The 24,789-nt window shown below is 43.9% G+C and overlaps 1 protein-coding gene and 1 pseudogene across 2 annotated transcripts in view; one reads left to right on the plus strand and one right to left on the minus strand.

The window, feature by feature from the left end:
* The window catches only part of kcnt2b (potassium sodium-activated channel subfamily T member 2b), a gene marked incomplete at both ends in the record, with an annotated part of 108,842 nt that extends 94,472 nt beyond the window's left edge, over positions 1 to 14,370 (plus strand). The window contains 10 exons of the mRNA XM_079521239.1: positions 1,299 to 1,471; positions 4,531 to 4,602; positions 4,840 to 4,974; positions 5,113 to 5,224; positions 6,706 to 6,807; positions 8,445 to 8,528; positions 9,692 to 9,820; positions 10,175 to 10,529; positions 12,849 to 12,933; positions 14,247 to 14,370. Of these exons, the coding sequence (XP_079377365.1) occupies positions 1,299 to 1,471; positions 4,531 to 4,602; positions 4,840 to 4,974; positions 5,113 to 5,224; positions 6,706 to 6,807; positions 8,445 to 8,528; positions 9,692 to 9,820; positions 10,175 to 10,529; positions 12,849 to 12,933; positions 14,247 to 14,370 (1,371 nt within the window). The remainder of the gene's footprint in view (positions 1 to 1,298; positions 1,472 to 4,530; positions 4,603 to 4,839; positions 4,975 to 5,112; positions 5,225 to 6,705; positions 6,808 to 8,444; positions 8,529 to 9,691; positions 9,821 to 10,174; positions 10,530 to 12,848; positions 12,934 to 14,246) is intronic.
* Positions 14,371 to 18,313: 3,943 nt separating this feature from the next.
* LOC306937125 (inter-alpha-trypsin inhibitor heavy chain H4-like) lies at positions 18,314 to 21,054 on the minus strand (annotated as a pseudogene). Its single transcript has one exon. The product of its transcript is annotated as an inter-alpha-trypsin inhibitor heavy chain H4-like (transcript).
* Between the last annotated feature and the right edge of the window lie 3,735 nt (positions 21,055 to 24,789).

Genomic DNA, 24,789 nt, shown 5'->3' on the forward strand with positions numbered 1-24,789 from the left:
GGATGCAACTGGGACGTATCCTCAGTGATGTATCCCAAGGTCATCAGGGTTTCGGGTCTCGTATATATATATATATTCAAAAAGATATATATTTTTTTGAATAGGGATATGTATATATATATAGCCAACATTTATATTAAAATAAATATAAAAGTTGGCTCAAACAAGTGCTCTGATTTGCCTGTGTGGACTGTGAGGTAAGAGCCCACAAATCCATATATGACATAAGAATTTGCCACTGTTGAGAGATTTTCATTGCAGCTCAAAAGGCTTCAGAACACACAGATAAAACCCCAGACCACAGAATATCCACTGAATGTTCAGGTTGGGTGGGTGTAATTGAGGTCATAAAACCTAAAATAAAAATAAAAATAAATGAAAATGAATGTCATGAAACAGCTGTCCTATCTGGGGGTCCCCATGGCACAAAATCTTTTTGAGCCAAAAAGGCTACGAGATCATTTTAGGTGGTCGTTGATATGCCTGAAGACGGTCAGTAGACCGAAAGCTTGCTAAATAAACTTACATTGATTGTGCGCAGATCTGAGCGTGCAGAGCTTCCCTTTATTTTTCTCTAGGGGGTCGTTGATATGAAAAGGTTTGAGCGCCACTCCCTCTGCCATCACTCACACACACAGTCCTCTGTCTGTCCCCTATAGGCGTGTCCTCTGTCCTCTGTCTGTCCCCTATAGGCGTGTCCTCTGTCCTCTGTCTGTCCCCTATAGGCGTGTCCTCTGTCCTCTGTCTGTCCCCTATAGGCGTGCCACCACGTCCCCTTCAGTCCTCTGTCTGTCCCCTATAGGCATGTCCTCTGTCCTCTGTCTGTCCCCTATAGGCGTGTCCTCTGTCCTCTGTCTGTCCCCTATAGGCGTGTCACCACGTCCCCTTCAGTCCTCTGTCTGTCCCCTATAGGCATGTCCTCTGTCCTCTGTCTGTCCCCTATAGGCGTGTCCTCTGTCTGTCCCCTATAGGCATGTCCTCTGTCTGTCCCCTATAGGCATGTCCTCTGTCCTCTGTCTGTCCCCTATAGGCATGTCCTCTGTCCTCTGTCTGTCCCCTATAGGCGTGTCCTCTGTCCTCTGTCTGTCCCCTATAGGCGTGCCACCACGTCCCCTTCAGTCCTCTGTCTGTCCCCTATAGGCATGTCCTCTGTCTGTCCCCTATAGGCGTGCCACCACGTCCCCTTCAGTCCTCTGTCTGTCCCCTATAGGCGTGCCACCACGTCCCCTTCAGTCCTCTGTCTGTCCCCTATAGGCGTGCCACCACGTCCCCTTCAGTCCTCTGTCTGTCCCCTATAGGCGTGCCACCACGTCCCCTTCGAGGACGCCCGTTCCTACGGCTTCAAGAACAAGCTGATCATCGTGTCGGCAGAGAGCGCGGGCAACGGCCTGTACAACTTCATCGCCCCCCTGAGAGCGTACTACCGACCCCGCAAGGAGCTCAACCCCATAGTCCTGCTGCTGGAGAGCATGTGAGTTATCCTTCTCAACCCCATAGTCCTGCTGTTAGAGAGCATATGAGTTCCTTCCAAACAAGCATTTTTGTGACAACTATCACAATTATTGCATAAATCGCCTGATCATAATTATTTGGGATATTCGCAGTTAGACAATACAATAGTCCGAAGAATTGTTCCTGTTTATCTGTATACGTTCATCTTTTCATATCTACAAGCCCACAACACAACACATCAGCTACAGTATGGCTTGGTTTATTGCTACCGGGTATACCGGGTCATTTCTTTGTACTATTGAAGATATTCGTTGTGTCTGCCCTGTGGATACAGTCTCTGCCCAAAAAGGCAAACAGAGGTCCAATGATCAAAATGCTCTGTGGAACTCTGTCCCAATGGGGATTCGCCACGCTCCAACACTGTTGCCTTAGGTTTTAACCACTGTAACCATTATTTTAAACTTTAGCTGTTGAAAAATAGCAGATCTACAGGCTCATCTACGAGCCTGTAGATCTGCTATTTTTGAAAAATCGTGAAAACGTGTGCAAATCTTTGAATATATATTCTTTCACAGCAAACATTTTTTCTTTGCTTCTGGGGGGGTCCCTGGAACAACATTCTTTTCAGATGGGGGTCCACGGCCAAATCCAATACATTTTGGGGGTCCTTGACATGAAAAAGTTTGAGCAAGCTGCAGCACGGATACGTTTTTCAGAAAACGGTTAGGATTTTGAAGCCATTTTGTAGCTGGTCTCAGGTCTCAATGGGTTAAGGCTGCCTTGAGAAGACACCTATTCTCTCAGGCTTATATGGCAAATAGTTGTTTTGTTTGTTTGTTGGTTATTCATTGTTTTGATGTAAAGTGTCCTTGTATTAGGTTCATGAAGGCCACTAACTGTCACAGTGCGTGTCAGGTGAGGCGTCAGGACCCAAAAGCAGAACAAGCAGGCCAGCAGGTCAAGTCCAGTATTTATTAGCAACGAACAGGCAGGAACACAACGTAACAGACTTAAATAGACACATACTAACTACACACAGGTGAAACATAACTACAAACACCACATGATTGGCTGAGATCTTAACATAACACAGGTGGACTCAAGTTAGCAATCAGGGTAGAGACAAGACAGGTAGTAACAAATAGAGTAGACAGGAAACACTAGGAACATAACAACACAATAAAAGTGTGCAACAGACTGATATCGTGACACTAACTATATAAGTTCAAGCGATTATTATTATTATTATTATTATCATTCCGTTCATAATCACTGCGGCTACGAAACCACATCAAGCAACAGCTTCGACCGCGACACCTGTGGTTGCAGTCGTTATAGGCCGCACCATTTGTTTGTTTGTTTATTTATATTGATCCTTGTTAGTTCTCGCCGATATGGCAGCTTATCTGCCAAGACACTAATAAACATGAACAACATTAGGAAAGATTACAATATCAGTGTATCATAGAATATATAAACGCGAAACCAACAAGAATACAGCAGATTTTAAATGTAGCACAGTCAATCCTTTCGACCCATTAAAACCGGGAAAGATTCTGTGCCATATTTTATACTTTAAAATAAAAAATAAAGTTTCACAGGAAATCCTTTTAATACAAGCCTTTCCTTTGATGTTAGGAATATCGCCTGGAAGACGATGTCTGTCTGTCTGTCTGTCTGCGTGCGTGTGTGTGTGTACGGTTGTAATGCACGTAACTCGAGAACCGCTTGACCCACCGACTTCACATTCGTCACACGCTTTCCACACCCCCACAGGGAGTGCAGTGCCAGGTATCGAGTCGGTCGGACCCACGGTTCTCCAGAACCACCACAAAAGGCTCTGGTCAGGCTCTGCCAGTGGGCCTAATGAGGCCAACTCCTTTCACCTGGGCCAGGCTCTACCAGTGGGCCTAATGAGGCCAACTCCTTTCACCTGTGCAATTTCCAGCCTCTGCCTCAGCCAATTGAGGCTCAACCAATCAGGCTCTGCCAGAGGGCCGAATTGATTGCCAAGTACACTTTTTTATCACTTTACATGATAGATTAATCGAAATAAACACCCTTACTTTTTCCTGGTGACTGAAACTGCCCTTCTAATACGTGAGGTGCCTGTGGGTTTTTTATTACTTTTTCATTTATTTCTAGGAAAATGAAAACATCAGGGAAAGAATAAGGCTTCATAAAAAAGAAATATTACAAATAAATGAAAAAAGTAATTAAAAAAACACGGGCACCTCACTGAATATACATGTACTTAGCTACTGTACTTTACCACCACTGCGGAATTCAATAAAAAAAGCCAATAAAGAGCTGAGTCACTGCACTGTATAATGCCGTGTTATTTCCTGTCTAGTGTTATTAGAGGGTCTTACTCTGTCTTTCCCCAAACCGCAGGGATCCTGTCTCCAGGGGAAGCCTTGCACTTCATTATGTTACCTATTACTCTGTTTTCCATAAATGAATGGGTACAGGCTTTAGTTCCGACATACTATTGGTCCGACTGTCATTATGCCGACAACCTAAACCAAACCCCTAACCTAACCCTAACCGCAAGCACGGCGCAACGCATGTCGGACCAAAGCATGTCGGAAGCGACGGGTGATTTCCTTATGTCGAACCTTTGGTGTGTCGGATCTCCGTGCGCAACCCAAAGCTTCATCATAGCAAGCGTCGTGCACAAAAGTAGTGAAAATAGTAGATCTACAAAAATCTGTGTAGATATACTATTTTCGACATTTAAAATGTTTTTTGTAATATAATGTATATTCAGCTATTAGTGTAGAACATTTTAATTCCCATTGACAATGAATGGAGAATTTTGTCATTTTGACGAGCAAATCGGCTATTTGTGTCACACAAAGATACATATTCCATCATATTCAAGGGCTTTTGGATAGAAAGGAAACAGACTCCAGTCACCATTTTTTGGACGTACAAGGTTTCCCGCCCCGACAGCGACACGATATTGGGCTGATTCACTTGTCAAAAGATAAACAAAACCATCCTATTTGTGTTTGGATTGGATCTTCAGACCCGAGGCATACAACCATCTTATTTGTGTTTTGATTGGTTCTTCAGACCCGAGGCAGACTTCCTGGAGGCAATCTGCTGGTTCCCCATGGTCTTCTACACAGTGGGCTCCATCGACAAGTAAGACAGACGGACGGCTCGGGCTGATCTCATTACTCTTTTCATCCCTTCTCCTCCCATCTATCTATCCCCTTCTCATCTTTATTCATTCATGTGTATCCCTGTTGCTCTCAAAGACGACTTCATTTTGCACTTTAGATGTATTCAAAAAGTTTTTTTTTTTTTTTTTTGCTTTTTGACACTCTGCTGCGCGCCTAGTTAATTGCCTGCTCCATCTTGGCTCTCTTCTCTTGCCAGTCTGGACAGTCTGCTGCGCTGCGGAGTGACATTCGCCGACACCATGGTGGTGGTCGACAAGGAGAGCTCCATGATTGCAGAGGAAGATTACATGGCTGACGCCAAGACCATTGTCAACGTTCAGACGCTTTTCAGGTCTGGCCTCGTTCCTTCCTCCTAGCGTACTTAACTTAACAAACCCTCATAAGTGTCTGGGGCGTCAAGGTCTCACATTATTATCTCTTACATTTTTCACCCTCTCCTCTTTCTCTGTTCTTCTCACTCGACTTCCAGACTGTTCCCGGCTCTCAGCATAATTACGGAGCTCACCCACCCGGCCAACATGCGCTTCATGCAGTTCAAAGTCAAAGACCACTACTCCCTGGCTCTGTCCAAGCTGGAGAAGGTAATGTAGTCTTAAAGCTTTCTAGTTTCTCTTTGGCTTTGCCAGCAGCACCATATGCCCTTAAAGCTTTCTAGTTTGTCTCCAGCAGAGCTGCCTGTCCTTAAAATGAGGTTCACGGCTCGACTTACAATTCACAATTTAGTCATTTAGCAGATGCTCTTTATCCGGAGTGACTTTAAGTGCCAGATCAGAGTAAATGGCATGAACCCATGGTCAGCAAACGACAGGGTGAATGTTCAAGTAAATAGAGTGCATGCAAACAAAGACAACAATTTGGTGCTACTATGACGTAATTAGGATGCCAAGTAAACATCCAACCTAGCATCTGTCTAAATACACTTGCAATCTAAATAGCTTTGTGGTCAAGTGATAACAATAGCGTAAGTGAACAAATGAGCAACGGACATATATCTCGTCTGTGTCGGGTGGAAACCTCCTATGTCCAAAATTGTTGCTTTTCAGGATTCAAATTCAAAAATAGTAGCAGAACTACAAGCTCAAAGCGCTGTTTCGTGCCACATTTTGCGCTCGTGGAATGTGGATCTATATTGTATTACTTTTGGTAGAATCATAAAACACGGGATGTGATGTTAAGACTGTCCATTGTGCCAATAGATGGTGTGGGCTCACATGAGATTTCCTTGATGTTAAGAGTGGCATATTTCTTAACTAGGGTATGATGTCAATTTCGGGACACATCCTCAGTAGTGTGCCTTTGAATCAGCGGGTGTTTCGGCCTTCAAACACTATACACCCTCATCAAAGGTGGCCAGCTAAAGGGTGATCAAGCCTTAGCTTGTGCCCCATGCCCAATCGTTAAGATTTGCCTCCCACGGGACTATGCAAGGCAGGGGCGTCCTCTTCCCTGAGCCAGCCATACAGCTGACCGCATACCTCATATGCCCTCATGTTTGAGGGGTTTGAACAAAAAGTTCAAATATGGAGATCTGCATAGAATATAGCATCTATGAAAAAGTAGGAACCAAGAAGCAGCAGCGAGACGAGGAATGAAGAGCGCTAGATCAGCGGTTCCCAAACTTATTTTAACTCTTAAAGAGAAATGAGATGTTTGCCTGCATGGGACCCAAACTAGGGAAACTAGCTGATCTACTTGTAGATTGGCTATTTTCACTACTACCCATTCTGTACGGGAACCCCTTTTGGTGTTTTAACTAAGCATTATGTTATACTTTAGCTATTGAAAAATAGCAGATCTACAAGCTCATAGCGCCACCGAGTGGCGCGCTACGAGCTTGTAGGATTGCTATTTTTGGAAAATCGTGAAAATGCGGCACAAATCTTTGAATATATATTCTTTCAGAATACTTTTTTTTTATTTCGACGTCAGGTCTAAATGGGTTAAACATTTGTTTTCTAATTCATGGGATTTCTTAGATTTTTATTTTTCATGAAAATTACTGGGAAAAAAATCATGTAATTTGGTGTGTGTGCGCGCATGGTCGCACTGCGTTCTTCTGCAGAAGGAGAGAGAGAGAGGATCCAACCTGGTCTTCATGTTCCGCCTGCCCTTTGCTGCAGGAAAGGTGTTCAGTGTCAGCATGCTAGATACTCTGCTCTACCAGGTACACACACACACACACATGGTAAAGCATACATGGGCAACTGGCAGCCCCTGGGCCACATGCAGCCCGCAGGTAATATCGGAATATTGATATACCGGTATTATTTATGCTCTACCAGGTACACACACACACACACACACACACACACACACACACACACACACACACACACACACACACACACACACACACACACACACACACACACACACACACACACACACACATCCTACTGTCACTGACATGCATGCAATGGTAAAGCATACATGGGCAACTGGCAGCCCCTGGGCCACATGCAGCCCGCAGGTAATATCGGAATATTGATATACCGGTATTATTTATGTCAGCTGTTACAATTTCAAACATGCAAACATGATACATGCTTTAATTACTTCAGTCTAAAGTCTATAGTAGCTGAACGAGTAGTATTAGAATTCTATTGTCTTTTTTATGTTCAATGTATTTGCATTTAAGTTCATAAAGTTAACATAAGTAACCTACAGTATAACTAAATGCATTTGAAATGAAATAAACATAGCAAAAATTCAAAAATTGCAAAAAAAAGAAAGGAAAAAACAGGATTTCAATTGATACTTTCCCCGCCGAAAAACATAACCTACGTTAAACATTAGTGTCGACAAGCGCCAATAAATGTAAGGTTATGTAAATGTTACGTTTATTCAGTTCAGTTGTATAAATTGTTTTGATCCGATCTAGTCGAAAGGCTACTCACATTAGCTTCGCATGGCTATCTGTTGTTAGCCATAATAACACTGGACTGCGCCATCTTGATTTGCACGCTCACGCACGCTTTCAGTCGCTTTAAACTCCAAATCCCCGTGCCAGACAACTAAACAACGCTTATTGCACGGAGCATATAGCGGTCGCTGTAATGGCGCCGGCCTGTACTTTTTATCGGCTAGTGAGAGATCAACACCAAGTCCGACAACACACACACCATTCAGTCAACATCCGGTCACAGTGTTTTGGATCTTTAAAATAAGGGTTGAATGGGGGGATATCCTGGCATATAGTAATCATTCTTTAATTAATCCTGGCGGCCAAACGGTTAAAATATAGCAAAAATAGCTGATCTACAAGTTAAAAACGAGTCGCACTGTGACACGTTTTGTTTAATCCACGTTAATCGGCAATTATTTAGCATCACGTTAGCATGTTTGTAGCACTTTTAGCAAGCTACAGACTCGATCCACATAAAAACGGCCAAAATTCCCGCGTGCACACCCATGCACGCACACAAGCCGTCTTTATATGCATTATGGCTCATAATCTGCTCAAAATGCGATATCTGGTGTAAACATCCGGTAGCTTTTGGGAAAGGTTATACAAAAACGTCTGGCACCCGATCTGGTGGCCACCCGGCAGAATTTTCAGCAATTTTTGACTGGAGTATTTCCAATTATTTACCTCTTCAGTCTACTACATCTCAGAGGGAAATATTGTACCTTTACTCCACTACAAGTTTTCGAAAACTTTAGTTACTACGGTAGTTAGGCCTACTATATACATTTTAGCCATTTGAAAATAGCCGACAAGCTCACAAATTCACAATGCGTCACGAGTATTTCTACATTACAGTATTGATACTTTTACTTCAGTCTCTGTTCTCATTCCAGTCGTTTGTAAAAGACTACATGATCTCCATCACCAGACTGCTGCTGGGTCTAGACTCCATGCCTGGCTCTGGCTTCCTCTGTGCTGTAAGTAGTGAAACAACTCGCAAAACACACGGGTTTAGCATACGTTTAACCACTTTCAACCTACCGTTCCTATTCTGGGCATATACAGTACAGTAGGTTGAACATTTTGGTCATTTAATTGTCTACTCAGGCTTACAGTTGGGTGCCACCGATATTGTCCCTTATCATTTGACCCATTTAGGCCTGACCTCAAAATTTAAAAAAAATCCTTCTAAATCCTCCAGTTTTCTGAAATAAATATTTTCACGATTTTTCAAAAATAGCAGACCTACAAGCTCATAGCGCGCCACTCGGTGGCGCGCTATGAGCTTGTAGATCTGCTATTTTTCAATAGCTAAATTATAACATGTTTAAAACACCAAAAGGGGTTCCCGCCCAAAATGGGTTAACTGTCCTTTTGCGCAGATCACGCAAACCTCAGCAAAAAGAAAAGGACAATATCGATGGCCTCCAACTGTATGTGAACACCCCAGACAGTTTTTAAGTTGCTCGATTCAGTATTTAGATATTTGATATTCATTTTAGCTGCCCCGCCCCCTTCCTATACAAACCCATTGTAACTTCAAACTCCATTTTAACCATTCCGTTAGATGATTAATCGAAAAGAACCGTCCTTGTTTCTGGTGACTGATATGCCCTCCTAGTACATGGGGTGCCTGTGTTTTTTTAATAACTTTTTTCATTTATTTTTAATAATTCCTTTGGAAGAAAAGCATCAGGGAAAGAACATAAGCTCCATAAAAAATAATCTAAAAAGAATTATTGAAAATAAATGAAAAAGTAATAAAAAAGTCAACAGAAAAAAGTACGGGTATTGGAGAATCTAACATGGTTAAAATGGAGTTTGAAGTTACAATGAGTTTGTATAGGATGGGGTCGGGGGAGTTAAAATGAATATCAAATATCTAAATACTGAATCAAGTAACTAAAAAACTGTCTGCCATGGGCTGTTCACATAAACCGGAGTAAGTGATAAAATGAACAAATATTCTTTTTTGAAAGTGAAATATCCCTTTAACCCTACATGGTACCACCGTCTCTAGCTCCTAGAAGAAAGAAAAAAAGCTGCAGAATCGTCAGCAGCTTTTGTCACTAATTATTGCTGATGTTAATTGTCCTGTGTTTGTATGTGTCACGTGTCATGTGTCCGTTTTCTCTCCCAGATGAAGATCACAGAGGATGACCTTTGGATCAGAACCTACGGGAGACTCTATCAGAAGCTGTGCTCGTCCACCGGAGACATCCCTATAGGCATCTACCGCACTGAGGCGCACAAGCTGCCCATCTCTGAGGTGCATGATGTGATCTGTATTTATGGTCATATAAGGACACTGGTTTTATCCATTGCAGTATTGATAGTTTTACTGAAGTAATTTGAATACTTTTTCCACTACTGCATTTCGGGAGCTCCGATGCAGGCACGGAAAATGTCTTCAACTCCCGTGTGGACTCACTTTTATACGTGCAGGAATAATTCGGAAGTATAATTCGGAAGTATACTGTACCACTCATCCCAACTGTAATTGATAAGACAAGCTAATGTTTCTAATTTCCTCTTCAATCAGAGAGGGCAAAGTTTTCGTTTTGAAAGTTCATTGTTCCAAATGTATGGGAACCCTGTAATGTAAATGTGTGTCCTCCTTCAGTCCCAGGTGTCCATCACGGTGGAGGACTACGAGGACACCAGAGAGCCCAGGGAGCCGCTGCTGTCCCGCACCGCCCCCCACCGGAACTCCACCTCCTCGGAGCCCGTCTCCACCTGCTCCTCGGGGGCGGACCACCCCCTCCTCAGGCGGAAGAGCATGCAGTGGGCCCGGCGGCTGAGCCGGAAGGGGGGCCGGGGTCCCCTCGGCCAGGGGGCCAAGGGCGGGGGTCCCGGCAGCGCGGCCGAGAGGATCAGCCAGCAGCGGCTGACACTGTTCCGGCGCTCCGAGAGGCAGGAGCTCAACGCCCTGGTGCGGACGCGGATGAAACACCTGGGACTCTCACCGACGGGCTTCAGTAAGTTCTGCCCAGTCACTGCCATGTTTACACCAGACCTATTAGGTTCTGCTTACGTATGATTCATGACGACGATTTTTATGTATGTATTACAATGTTTTCGTTCTCGCTTACTGTAAATCGCTCTGGATTAAGAGCGTCTGCTAAATGCCTAAATTGTAAATTGTAGACCACTGTTTCCCAAACAGTTTCCGACAGTGGGTCGTACCCATTTGTGGGTCACGGACACATTTTTATGGGTCCCTATATTTTTCAATAAAACATTCCCAAAAAAAGTTAAACAAATTCAATGATTTTTTTCCAGTAATTTCATGAATAAATAAAAATGAAAACAGAAAAATAAAACAAATGTTTAAGAAGTAGTGAAAATAGCCGATCTACAAGCTCACAACGCGCCGCGTGGACAGCATGACGCCATTGGTTTTCTACAGACCGTAAATGAAGCCTATTTTGCGCCGATTTCAAATCCGCCATCTTCCTAGATCAGGCCCAAAATGCAATTGGAAATGAATGCTATTGGCAGGGCGGGACTCTTCACTCGGTAGAACCAGTAGAAATGAATGCTATTGGCAGGGCGGGTCTTCACTCGGTAGAACCAGTAGAAATGAATGCTATTGGCAGGACGGGTCTTCACTCGGTAGAACCAGTAGAATTGAATGCTATTGGCAGGGCGGCTCTTCACTCGGTAGAACCAGTAGAATGCCTAGAAAGTTACATACCCTACTACTTTATCATTAATAAAAAAAATGAATGGGACCATAATTTACTAAACTCATATCATGATGATATAAAAAGACTTTTGAAAACAGAACGTGCTTATGAAAAGGTTTACTACTGGTAAGCTAATACAATCAAGTGTAAAGTTCACCCAAAACTCATTGGCTCGTATTGAGATTATTGCAAACGGTAGAAGGTGAAATAGCCACATCTGCTGGGCCAGTAATAGGAACAGCAGGCTTAAAGAGAACCCAGAAGTGAGTTTCAATTCCAGCTAATGTGGTTGTTTGTTCCTTGGTTTGCACCAATGGTTCTCAACCTTTTCAGGCCGTGCCCCCCCCCCCCAAACTAATCATATGTACACCCTGATAAGCATTAGCATTGAGGCATTATTTAGTTTAACTCGGTTCCATAGATAAATATTGTGAAAATAGCATATCTACAAGCTCACAACATTGTGAGCGTTGTGAGGTGTTTTGAGCTTGTAGATCAACATTATTTGACAATTTGGCCAATGTCTGACCAGTTTTTATAGCATACGGTAATTTGTTGATTACCGTACTTTTGATTAATTAATGGTCTTTTACTTTTCTTTCTTACAGTAGGTATTAGAAAGGTCTTAAACATCCTTAATTTGTCCCTTCACTGTCATCTGGGGACACCCCAAAAAACCTGTGGGGGGATCCCGAACCACAGGTTGAGAACCACTGGTTTACACCATATGTGCTCCGCCCACCGCAGGGGCATAGAGCTGACCTTTTTGCCGTGGGTTCTCCTACTGTATATCAAAAAGGCCCCTCATATGGATGTATAGGCTATGCAGCAACTGATTTCACTACAACATTTACAGTATGTAACCGACAAGATACTAGTCTAAAATTAACGTACTGTAACACTAAGAAAACAGCCACAACTGTTCACATTTTGATCTATACAAGGCCATTAAGACATTTAAAGGCTTGACATAACAACGGAAATGTATTTTAAAAGCAGCAGAGCGAGGGAGAGCAAGGGAGAAAACACAGGAAAGAAATGGGTCAAAAGAGCGCGTTCGAAGGCGGTACAATTTCCTCAGTTATCCTCTTGAGGTTCATGGTTCATTGGATTATTGTGCTGCACATACATTACATTACATTACATTACAGCTGGTAGCAACACTGAAGGCTTTGACATAGTGCTACACCATGTGTTCCTGAATCATGTCTGTTTGTCTGTCTGTCTGTCTTGGGAAGAAACCACTTAACTCCAAAATGTTCATTTGTTGGTGTTGTGACTTCATATTGAGATCATAGAACATTGGAAGTACTCCAGTAAAGTAAAAAGAAAATACCTCCAAATTGTACTTAAGTACAGTAAATGTAACTTGAGTAAATGTACGTACTTAGTTACTTTCCACCACATATACTGTATTATGTCCATTTTTATCTTCACCCGCCTTCCTCCTCATGGGTTATTTATAGCGCTCAGCACCTCTCTGCCGCGGTCGTCTGTCTCGCGACCACGGCGTACTAGCCTATACTGTATTTGAAATACAGTATAGGCTAGTACGCCGTGATAATACAGTATTTCCTGTGTGCTCGTTCCATTTCCTTCCTGTTGCAGACGGGGTGACGGACCAGGGAAACAGGCTGTCGTACATCCTCATCAACCCGTCGCCAGACACCAGGCTGGAGCTGCACGATGTTGTGTGAGTGCATACAGAGCAATGGTGTTCAGCCCTTTAAATATCAAGGTCCATTATTTATTTGGCATTTGAAATAAGGCTAAATTGATGAGATTTAGCCTCTCAGACCCAAAACTTTGAATATTTTCTTGTCTTACAGTCTTTGGATAAGATTTTGTCTACAATTCCATGCTGTATTGATTGACCACAGGAGAGATAACAGGCAAACGTCAATTCTCCTACATTCTCTAATTGTGTACACTTCTTGTAAATGAAGTAATTCAGATGTTTAACAAAAATGTAACTCTTAGTCTTGAGAGCATAAAAATACAGATCCATTTGGTTGCGAACTCAGCTGGGGACCACCTGGAACCTCCTCAAGGACCACTAAATACCACTGATATAGAGAACTAGCACAGTTACAAACACTTTTCTCTTCTGTTTTCGTTATGCCAAATGATTCCATTTCCTCCGCACACAATGTTGAATGCCCGTCACCATCCATTAAATGATGTGAATCACTGGTTTCTTTCAAAACTAGCCTGAAAAACTATACGGAGACTACAAGGGGAGGTAAATCAATTTCCCATAGAAAGGAGGTGTCATTCACTGCAGACTTTTTCCCTTTTAAGTGGTGCAGCCACTCCAAAGAACAGCAATGTCCGTCCCTGGTTGTGTCCCTGTGTTCCTATGTATGTCTAGGGTACCAACAGGGGGCGCTGTTGCACCACTCACTTTCAGACTGGTCTGATTTTATTTCACATATTAGTAAGCCTTGTGGAGCCATGAGGCCAGGAGCCTATTTCCTGTTTCTGTAGCGTGTGGCAGCTGGATGTACAAGTACACCTCCTGGAAATGACTCTAGTATGTTGCAGGAACTTACCCCAATCCAACCCCTTGATGCTGAGTGCCAAGCAGGGAGGCACTGGGTCCTGAGTCTTTGGTATGACCCAGCCGGGGATCGAACCCCGACCTCCCAGTCTCAGGGCAGACACTCTAACCACAAGGCCAAATACATAGGATACCTTTTTGTATTATCCTTTTAGCCATAATATCTGACTGTATAATGTAATATCTGAAGTAATCAATCAATCAATCAAATAACACATTTCACACATTTTCCTACTGGCTCGCCTGCCCACCGGGAGAACTACTGTCAAAATGAAATATATATATAATTTTGGGGGCGGTCCATGACATAAAAAAGTTTGCGAACCACTGATCATATTGTAGGAGGCTAGGAGCATACAGTACGTGTTTTCAGAAAATTGTTAGGATTCAGAAGACATTTTGTAGCATTGGCCTCATCAGGTCTAAATGGTTTTAACTCTCTGCAGGTACCTGATCCGGCCGGACCCTCTGTCGTTGGGGGGGCCCAACCAGCAGGGGAGCGGCAGGAAGTGCAGCGCGGGCCGCTCCGAGAGCCACCGCTTCGACACGCAGGACAGCACACACCTCTGAGCACAACAAGACTGACACGGACATACTCTGGATCAGCTCAGCACCCACCCTCGTTCCCCTGGATGGATGGAAATGGAGAGAATGGGGCCAATTTGGCATGCAGGGATGCTACCGCATACGATACGTGCTCCGCATCTTTCTCGACTACAGCATTCACACTGTCTCTCTGACCACAGAGGACTCAAACAGACCCTGCATGGACCTTTTCTACGATGATAGGAATGTTTTATTTATTTTATTTATGCACCTTCTCTTTGTTTTCAAATCGAAGACACAGAAGGGGGGGCGGGGGGGTGGACAGGACACTGAAGTGCATTTAAATGACCACGTATTTATATATTTGTTGTGACTGTGCATGTGATGTACCGCATCCTGTGTAGTGTGTATGTGTACCGTATGTCTGTACGTATGAACGTGTGTTTGTGTGTGCGTGTGCGTGTGCGTGTGCGTGTGCGTGTGCGTGTGCGTGTGTGTGTGTGTGTGTGTGTGTGTGTGTGTGTGTGTGTGTTTGTTAAGAGCCAGACACTGCCAATTTTATCTGGACAGCCAAAGGAACACACTGCCAAACGAAGGTTGAGGGGAAGTATGTTTGTGTATTTCTCTATGTTGTAGCCGGGCGTGTTTTTTGTCACACTTTAATGTTATTTGATGTTATTTAAACGGTGTCTACTGCAGTTTTACATCGCTGCGAATATCGTATCGGGAAGACCTTTTTGGTCATCATGTCTTTTTACCCATTGCTTGCACCCTCGAGCCAGTGAAGCCACACGTTCATTTTCCACTCTAGCAAGCAGCAGAGTGATACAAACATTCTGCTAGCAGATACAGTCAACATCACGTATCTGTGTGAATACCGTCTGTCCTCACCCTCTGTAGCAATGTGTGGATAATATTTCCTGAACAAACAAGTTCTTTGGTTTATTGTTTGCCTGTTTCTGAGGTCCCTCGCTGCCTCTGTCACTCAAAGCCTGATTTATATGGCCGTCACACTATGGCAGTGGTTCTCAACCTGTGGGTCGGGACCCCCAAGGGGCGTCCACACATGAGTTTTGATTACTTTTTTTTACTGCACCAAAGTAATCAACAAACTATATACTATAAATACTGGTCGGACATTGGCCAAATTATCAAATGATGTGAGCTTGTAGATCTGCTATTTTCACTATTTATCTGCGGAACAGAGTCAAGAACAAAATTGAATGCCTCAACTCCTACAATTCCAAGTGCTTGTCAGGGGAGGGTCCCCAGTTAAAACGTGATTATTTTGGGGGGGGTCTGAAAAGATTGAGAACCACTGCACTATAGTGTTGCACGCTGAAAACATTTGAGCTATTATCGGTGCAGTCGTGCAACGGAACATAAATTACACAATTGAGCAATTATGTCGCCTTCTTCATCGTCACTGCATCCCAGCTTGCCGTCGTGGTTGCCGTGCATGGTGGACATACATGCATGTGTAGAGCAATGAAGGCAAGCCTTCACCAATCTTTTAGTCTGGAAGCCTGAATGTGTGAATATAGGCAGAGAAACGGTGCACTCCTGTGGTGAGAATACCACTCGGCACCCCTGCCTGCCTCCACTACTAGCCTACTGCCAATGCATTCTCAGTGCTACTTTAGAAGATGTAAATATTAAAGTCAGTCAATATACTAGTCTCTAACCGTCTCGTTTGTTGTGTTGATTCATGCAGAGATCAGTAAACAAGATCAGTCATGGTATATAAATTGCAATCACTATTCTACTCACAGAAGAGAAAGAGAGAATATTGGCGGCGTGTGAGTGAATAATTTATGCACATTTATCTCTATGGACAGTCATTTCTCACATCGTATTCTTCCCCTGAGTCAGAGATGTGCTTTCCTTAATCACACTATAGCAGGGGTGGGCAACTGGCAGCCCGGGGGCCACATGCGGCCCCCACCTTCACTAAACAAAATACATACATACATGGATGCACCTGGGACGTATCCTCAGTGATGTATCCTAAGGTCATCTGGGTTTCGGGTCTCGCAACATAATACCCCTCGCTCAGGTGACCCAGCCGGGGTGATCAAGTCCCGACTTACGTCCCAGTAGCTACCCTCGATCAGTCCCATTAGGGAAAAACCAGGGCCACTCAATCCGTTCTTCCTGAACTACTCTGCCGGACTGGGAGGTACCATTCTGGCGCGTGGAAGGACTAGGCTCTGTGGGTTGACTCCTGTCCGGGTCCCTCCTACGTCTCACCAGGTCCACTCCTGCTCTCACCAGGTCAGGCCCTGTGCGTTGCACCAGACTCCCAGCACCAGGCACTTTATTCAGGAATAGTGGATTCTCGAGCCGCAACAGTTCCGCAGGCTCCACCTTGCCCTTGGTGGTGCCGCAGGCGCCGCTTGAGGCTTGAATGGCCCTCCTAAAGGCCTCACCATGGGTTTGTTGGGCTTCTTCCTCACGGAAGACACAGGCTGGGGCGCCAACCCATACTGCTCCCGGGTGCCGTCTAATTTCCGGCTGCCACCCGTCTCTCCGGTGGTCACCAGACTATTCCTGGTTGTCACGTAGTCTGTTCCTATGAGTCACTATAAATAGAATAACTAAACAAAATACATACATACATGGATGCACCTGGGACGTATCCTCAGTGATGTATCCTAAGGTCATCGGGGTTTCGGGTCTCGCAACATCATACCCCTCGCTCAGGTGACCCAGCCGGGGTGATCAAGTCCCGACTTACGTCCCAGTAGCTACCCTCGATCAGTCCCATTAGGGAAAAACCAGGGCCACTCAATCCGTTCTTCCTGAACTACTCTGCCGGGACTGGGAGGTACCATTCTGGTGCGTGGAAGGACTAGGCTCTGTGGGTTGACTCCTGTCCGGGCCCCTCCTACGTCTCACCAGGTCCACTCCTGCTCTCACCAGGTCAGGCCCTGTGCGTTGCACCAGACTCCCAGCACCAGGCACTTTATTCAGGAATAGTGGACTTAATGTGGCCCTCAGGTTAATGTCAGAATACTGATATAATATTGGTTTCAGCTGTTACAATTCCACAACATGCAAACATGACCCGCTTTAATTACTTCAGTCTAAATTAGTAGCTCATTGCTCAACACAAGTATAATTAAAGGCATTTCAAATGACATAAAAATGTAAATTTTCAGGATTCCAATTCAAAAATAGCAAAAAGTCAAGATTTCAATTCGAATATAGCAAAAATAGCCGATCTACAAGCTCAAAACGTGTCGCAGCGCAACGCGTTTTGAGCTTGTAGATCGGCTATTTTTGCTACGACAGTAATATATGGCCCTAGGGAGTGAGTTTGTAAATATAGTGGCCCTCTCCATCGTCAAAGTTGCCCACCCCTGCACTATAGCAACTCCCAATGTAATGTTAAAGCCAAGGACCACTTTTCAACCTTAATATAACTGGTCCTCACTAATGTTCATGATCAAATACCACCATTCTTTTCTACTCAGTCTGTGTCTCGGGGGCTGTGGGCAGTTCAGAAACCCGTCCACCAGTGACATCATCGATGGGGAATCCAAGCTAATAGAAACTGCAGGATAAGTTGCAATGCGAAAATGGAAGCCATCGTTCTCACGATAATACAAATCTAAATAGACTATAATATAGTCTATTTATTTTATATATTATATAAAATAAATCTTGTGTAAAAAAAAAACCTGCCTAACGATGATGTCACTGGTGGATTGTGTAGGTGCGTGTTTTATGCATGTATTAACACACAACTGAAAATACGTCATAATTGCACTTAAGTACTTAAGTAAATGTACTTAGTTACTTTACACCAGTGCAAGTATAAATTAGACTCAACACCTTTCTATTAGTCTAGTTTTTATTTGTTGACGAAATTGTCAGTACATTTAGTCATAGCTTAGTTTTTATTTCGTTTTTATATAGTTTCGGTCAATGAAACAATTGTTGACGAACATTTTTCCTCATAGTTTCAGTCGACGGAATTAACGCTGGTCACAAGGAAGTCAGACAGTTCTCTCTGAAGAGCGAGCTCAGGAGACACCGACCAACAATCCCGTGTTGGGGCAGAGGGAATATGGTAGTCCACAGCGGATGTTCTGAGAGCAGAAATCTCCACGTTATGGATTCTGAGTCTTGCTGAAAGGGAGCTTTCTTCCAGTATGGAATAAACTGCAGGCTTTGCCACTAGAATTCCTGTAGCATCAGTGCTTGATGGAGTCTGTCTCAAGACGGGCCAGAGAAGTTTCCCTCTCTTCCTCAGATGAAGCAAGATGACAATACGTGTATCTCCCACTGAAATGTCCACCTCATTGTCCCGCAGAATCAGTGTTCCTGTAGGTGTTGTCACTGTTGTGTGGTCCTGGCCCCAGTTAAAAGCTTCCACATGCTGTCCATCTCGCACAGTGATGGAATTGGTGTTCACCTCAATACGCAGACCAGCTTTGTAGTGAATAACAATCTTCTGGAGCCCCCCCTGCAGTGACTGCCTGAGCTTCCCATTCACAGACAATCCTTTGCTGGGATCTTGCAGTAATCTCAGATGCTTGGCACTGACATCGTAACATAGTGGGATGATCTGGTTCTCGGCTTCTAACAGAAACGTGTGATGCAAAGGAACTTCTGTTGTCGGTGGTACTGCTCCTCGCAGGGTGATTCCAGGGTCAGTAAATCTAGGTGAGTCAAATCTAGGGGGGGAAGTTGCCAACACAGGGGGAGAGTCAAGTCTAGGGGGGGGAGTTGCCAACACAGGGGGAGAGTAAGATAAAAATGTGTAGCCACCCAGGTGGGGGTCTGCCAACACAGAGGGAGAGTCATAGCCATTGCTGCCGCTGTCCATAAAGCGACGAAGGAAAGGAGAACCACCTAGTCGTGGTGGTGGTGGTGGGACAGGCCTTCTGGAGACCAAATAGTGCCTGCCTGAGCTCCCTTGTGCAGGCCTAGCTCCACCAGTCCTTGTCTCTTGTCCTTCTTTGGGTTTATGGAGAACTTGTGTATTCTCCCCTGATGGCTTTGTGACCACCATGGATGTGTGTGGCGTCACAAAACTGTATTTCAAAGACAGCTCCAGGGCCTCTTTCTTCACGTTCTCCTTCTCAGCACCAGATAACTGCAACTCTTTGTCCAGCAGCTGTTTCACCGTGAGGTAGGCCCAGACCCTCTGGAGATGGTGGTCAGAAAAGGTTCCTGTGGACTCCAACATGCTATCTTTCTCAGACTTGTACTCCAACTTTATGTTTATCGATTGGGCAACAACCTGTGGAGTAAACGTTTCAATGTTGTTGTCTGTGATCAGACCAGCCACCACAATTTCAGAGCCATTGTAATACTGGCTGAAGTTGGTCTTGGTTAGATTATTCCCACCAACATAGATCATTATCACATCTGTCAATAAAGGATTGGCAACCTCTTCATAGAAATCCTGTAGCTGCAAGTTAGCATCTGAATCTGTATAAATCCGTCGAGCCACACCATTGTTCTCCAGTGCCATCTTCTCGAGGAACTCAAAATCAACATCCTTTCCAAATCCAAGACAGTAGAGTGGGTATTTCTCAGTTATGGCCTTTCTTACATTTGCCTGAATCCTTTCAAGATTCGTCTCCCCGGAGGTTGGATCACCATCAGTAAGAAGTATAAGAAGAGATGCAGAGCCTTCTCTGGGGTTTTGCTTCAGCATTTCTGCACCGTGTAACACAGCAGCGTTGATATCTGTGGATCCTGAGCTTTGGATGCGGCCTGCAAAATATTTGGCAGCTTTCAGGTTTTCACTGTTGGCCTGGGACAGTTCTGTCTTCCAGGGGGAAACTCTGTTGTCAAAAGTGATCAAAGTAAAAAGTAATCAAAGTAATCTTCTTCCGCCAAGTCTCCCAAGATGTGTAGAAGAGCAAGACGGGTCTGATTCATTTTCTCTCCGCGCATGGAGCCACTTTGATCAATGATAAAGACAACATTCTTTGGTATGCGGGGGAGACCGCCAGACACCTTGATGTCTCCCAGTGAGGTGTCCCTGTTGACATCATAAGCAACAACCAGATCTCCATTCATTCCCTGCTCTCCACAGCAATTGATCTGTTGTTGCTCTGTAGGGTAAAAATACACCCAGGCCTGATTGTGAGCATGTGTCTTTGTAATGGCATTGGCTAGAGCATTGGTACTTAACCCTCCTTTAACCTGGACAAAGGTAATGCCCGGCTTCTCGTTGATGTATACGTCCATCTTGAAGTCTTTGACCAGCTGCATGGGTCGGGCATGGATCTGTAGCTCATATTTGCCCAGTGTGCGTTTCAGAAGCTCCTCGTATGTGAGTTCAAAGGTCACCTTTTGGAGAGCGGCCACAGTCACAGAGGTCTTAAACTCCTCGAGTGTTCTCCCCACAGAACTGACCACACCGGCACATTCACCCCGGGACACGGCCCCAGTGTACTGCTGTTGTGCTTGCTCCTTCGTTTTCACAACACCGTCATACATCTGGCCGTCGATAAGCATGGTGAATTTGCTGATGAATGCATTCTTAGGAATCCTGACTTGGAAATGTATTTCTTTGGGTGCGTCCACGCGGTTGACAACGCGGCTGGTGATGACAGTGGTGGCGTAGCGACTGGTCACAGTGGAGTTGATGTGGAAGCTGTAGATGTCCCAATCCTTCTTGATTGGTGCTGCGGTAACGAAAGCCAGCAACCACCCAAGAAGGGCGAGTCGCACCGGTCTCTCCATGATGGACTCCACACAAAATGATGCCTGGGATGTTCAACCTGCCTTTTAAACTCAGCTGAGAGCAGATAATAGCTATGTGCAGACCTTCTTAAAGGAGCAAACCCTATTCCTCCTTTTTTCGCTGACACTGTAGATTGAGTCCATTTCACAGAGGTCACTATTGAATATATACTCTTCTGTCATCAGTCCAAAATCCAGGCTCTTGTAATGATTATGATATCAGTTCTCTGTGGATAACAATAGTAAATAAATTAACTAAACAAATCTTTCACTGGATTACTTAACCTTATGACGCAACTCCTCATACAGGCCTTCTGCATAACTAGATCTTCTGCCATCCATAGCATTTTCTTCAGAGTATACCTTTTGATATCCCAACCACAGACTTGGCCTAGTCTACTTCGTCATATCCACTTAGATATCTACAATACCCTTGCTTTAAAATACCAAAAATCCTTAATGACGTTCTTTCTGCTACAAAGCCCCATTTGATTGGAATAATCTCTCTTAGATTGATTTCATTTCATCCTTCAGTCGCTTTAGGACTTCCCTAATCCCTACATTCACATCTATAGATTCAACGTGTTTATGCTTCTAAACGGACTTATGTACCAGCAATGCACTGATGTATTTCTTCTTTTCTCTGTTGCTTAACAGCTGATGTGATATGTATGTACTGTATCTGTATATTATCTGTATCTGTGTACTTTATGTTTGTATGTATTCTGTTTCATGGGTCCCCCTTGAAAATTAGATGCTGCATCTCAAGGGGCTATCCCTTCAATAAAAATCACACCTGTGTGAAGTTCGGGGTGCTAATATATTAAAGTCTAACTCATGTTGATATGGTGATGTAATGGTGATGTAAAACAAACGGTGCCAACACAAACATTAAACGCCATTAACAATAAAGAGACAATATAAACGACACGTACATTTTCCCTTCATTACTTGCGCAAGCAGAGCGTGCAAGTCATGTTTTCAGTCAGGTGCTACGATGCGCGTGTTTGGGGCCAGCACATGTTATGAGTATGACGTCATATGCTGGCCCCAAGCTGACCGCGCAGGTGTGTTTTTGTCATGCTACGAAGCATATGTCCCATGACGTGATGAAGATATGTACCAATGTCCCTTAGAATGCATGTGATATGATGTCATACGGACATACGGAAGCTGACCGTGCAGGTATGTTTTCCGTGAATCGTGATGAAGATTATGTACCAATGCCAGGGTATAATTGGTTGACGATGGTGACGTAATGATGATACGTTTCAGTGTCAAGTACATACGCATCAAACCACCCAGCCGATCACATTATACCACCAACCACTCAGAAAACTACATATACATACATATAGACAAGTACACATATATGGACATATGAGCATATGACGTGATGAATATATGTACCAATGCCAGGGTATAGTTGACGGTGACGTAACGATGATTTTACCATACTTAAAAATACTACTTTTTTTCCTTCAGAAGCAAGGTACGTAGCAAATAGGTACATCTAATAATTCAATATGTGAGACTAAGATTTGAAAGTTTATAGCGGTCTACAGCACTTGCACGCTCTGCTTGCGCACTAGTAGACCATTTATGGCCTACTTGTGTGCAACAAGCAAGTAGGCACTCGACAGAGTGCAGTTCTAGTTGTCAATGCGTTTACTAAACAAACTTTGAACTAAAAGACAAACATTAAACCTGTGTATAGGAGGGGCTAGCACCCCTCAAAAATCAGAAAATCAGACAGAAATAGCATAACTTCCCACACATTTCTGGAGACATGATAAATATATCATATATACCGGTATACAGTATTTTTTAAATCCAACAGTTGGAGATTTTACTATGTCTCACCTCGTGGAATGGGTATTCAGCCGATTCCAAAGAAGACACCCCTCTATTGTGTGTCAGTTACTTTTCTCCCTGTCATCAGTCCAAAATCCACCATCTTGGTAATGTTGACATATGATATCAGTTCTCCAGGGATAACGATAGTAAACTAAACAAATTGCATCTGTGGGTGTAATGGACCTGGTCCCTCGATTATCAAGTCATCTGGCTAATAAACAAACAACAAACACAGGACCGATTACACACAAAACGCTCTCACACCCATACGCCCATCTACACATGCAACCATGATTTTCCTGTATTTACCTGGTTCAACCATAAATTAAACACTTGAACCCCAGCGAAAACAGGCGCTACAAGAGCTTGCTGCACCTGGCAGTTATGACTGACTCATTCTATTTTATCCTTGAAATGGCAATTGCCATTGCAAAGATTTCAAGCATTCATGACCTCAGTAAGGTGGAATTGGATGGGGTGTAGGATATTTCCACCTAAGCATATCAAACGTCTAGCTCAGGAGTTCAACTGATTCTGACTCAGGGACCACCATCCTGACTATGAGCAACCTGGAGACCACCACTATTGTGTCGGGTGGGTCCATTATAGACACACCTGACACAATATGGGGGTTCATGCACAATTCCATGGGTTGAGATTTCTTTTTTTTCTTCATTGTTACTCACTAATGCCACTATCACCCTAACCATAACCCTAAAAATCTATCATTTTCAAAGGCAATGGCTGTCTTCTGCCCCCCGCCCCCACCCCCATGCAACAAGGTTGTGTCTTCAAACCATGTGACTCCCATTGCATTGAGGCGGCCATGACACACAGAAGACACAGGACACACAAAGCTGTTTTGAGTGGTGCTAGGGCCTCACTCAAAACAGCTTTGGATGAGTTTTACTACACTCTAGAGATCATGTGTTGGTTTTTGTCCAGACGTTTCCATTCCATTTCCATTCCATTCTCAAAAGACTTTATGAAAAGGAAGGACAGAGAAACTGGCCTTTAGTTATTTCGGACCTTTGGGTGGATGCATTTGGCAACAAGACTCATAGTAGACTGTTTCCATTATTTGGAACCCTCTGCTTGCTGAGTGACAACATTGTTGTGGTACAACATTATTCTGCACACACACACAGACAAATATTGTGAAAATAGCCAATGCCGTAAATTGCCTATTTCCACAATGTAGATTGGCTATTTATTTTTTTCTCTATCTTTAGGTAATAGTTGACAATTTGGCCAATGTTTGACTTTGACCAGTTTGTTGATTACTTTTGACTTAAATTGTCATCTTAGAAATGTGCAGATACCTTGGTGAGAAGTCTGGGAACAGATTGGCATTCTACATTGGTTTGTTTACAGTTGAGTCAAAACAATGTTTTGTTTTGTTTTTTTCCTATATTTATTTTATGTATTTCCTATTATGTAGTAGCTGAGCATGTGCAAGTGCTCATTTTCAGCAACGCCCTGCACATAGAAACACAGACAGACACACACATTAAAACCTATAGAGCTGACCAGTACAACCACAAAAGTAGTGCTTTTCACACAGTCGTTACACACAGTCTTATACTGTTGGCCACTATAAGCAGATCCACTGCGGAGCAGTTGGGGGTTCAGTGCCTTGCTCAAGGGCACTTCAGCGGTGTTGGGTGAGTGATGACCAATCACTTCCCGACCCAGATTTTTCCTGCCTGTCCGGGGAATCGAATTGGCAGCCTTTCGATTCCCCGGACTCGATTTCGAGGGCAACAAGGGCACTCCTCTAACCCTTAGGCCACCGCTGCCCAAATGATGCACATTAAGTTAATCTTCTGGGGACCCGGACCCTACTCTAGGCCCGGGTTGCTTCAAAGTGTTAATTAA

The sequence above is a fragment of the Electrona antarctica genome (genome assembly GCF_951216825.1).
Source record: "Electrona antarctica genome assembly, chromosome: 14".
Taxonomy (NCBI): domain Eukaryota; kingdom Metazoa; phylum Chordata; class Actinopteri; order Myctophiformes; family Myctophidae; genus Electrona; species Electrona antarctica.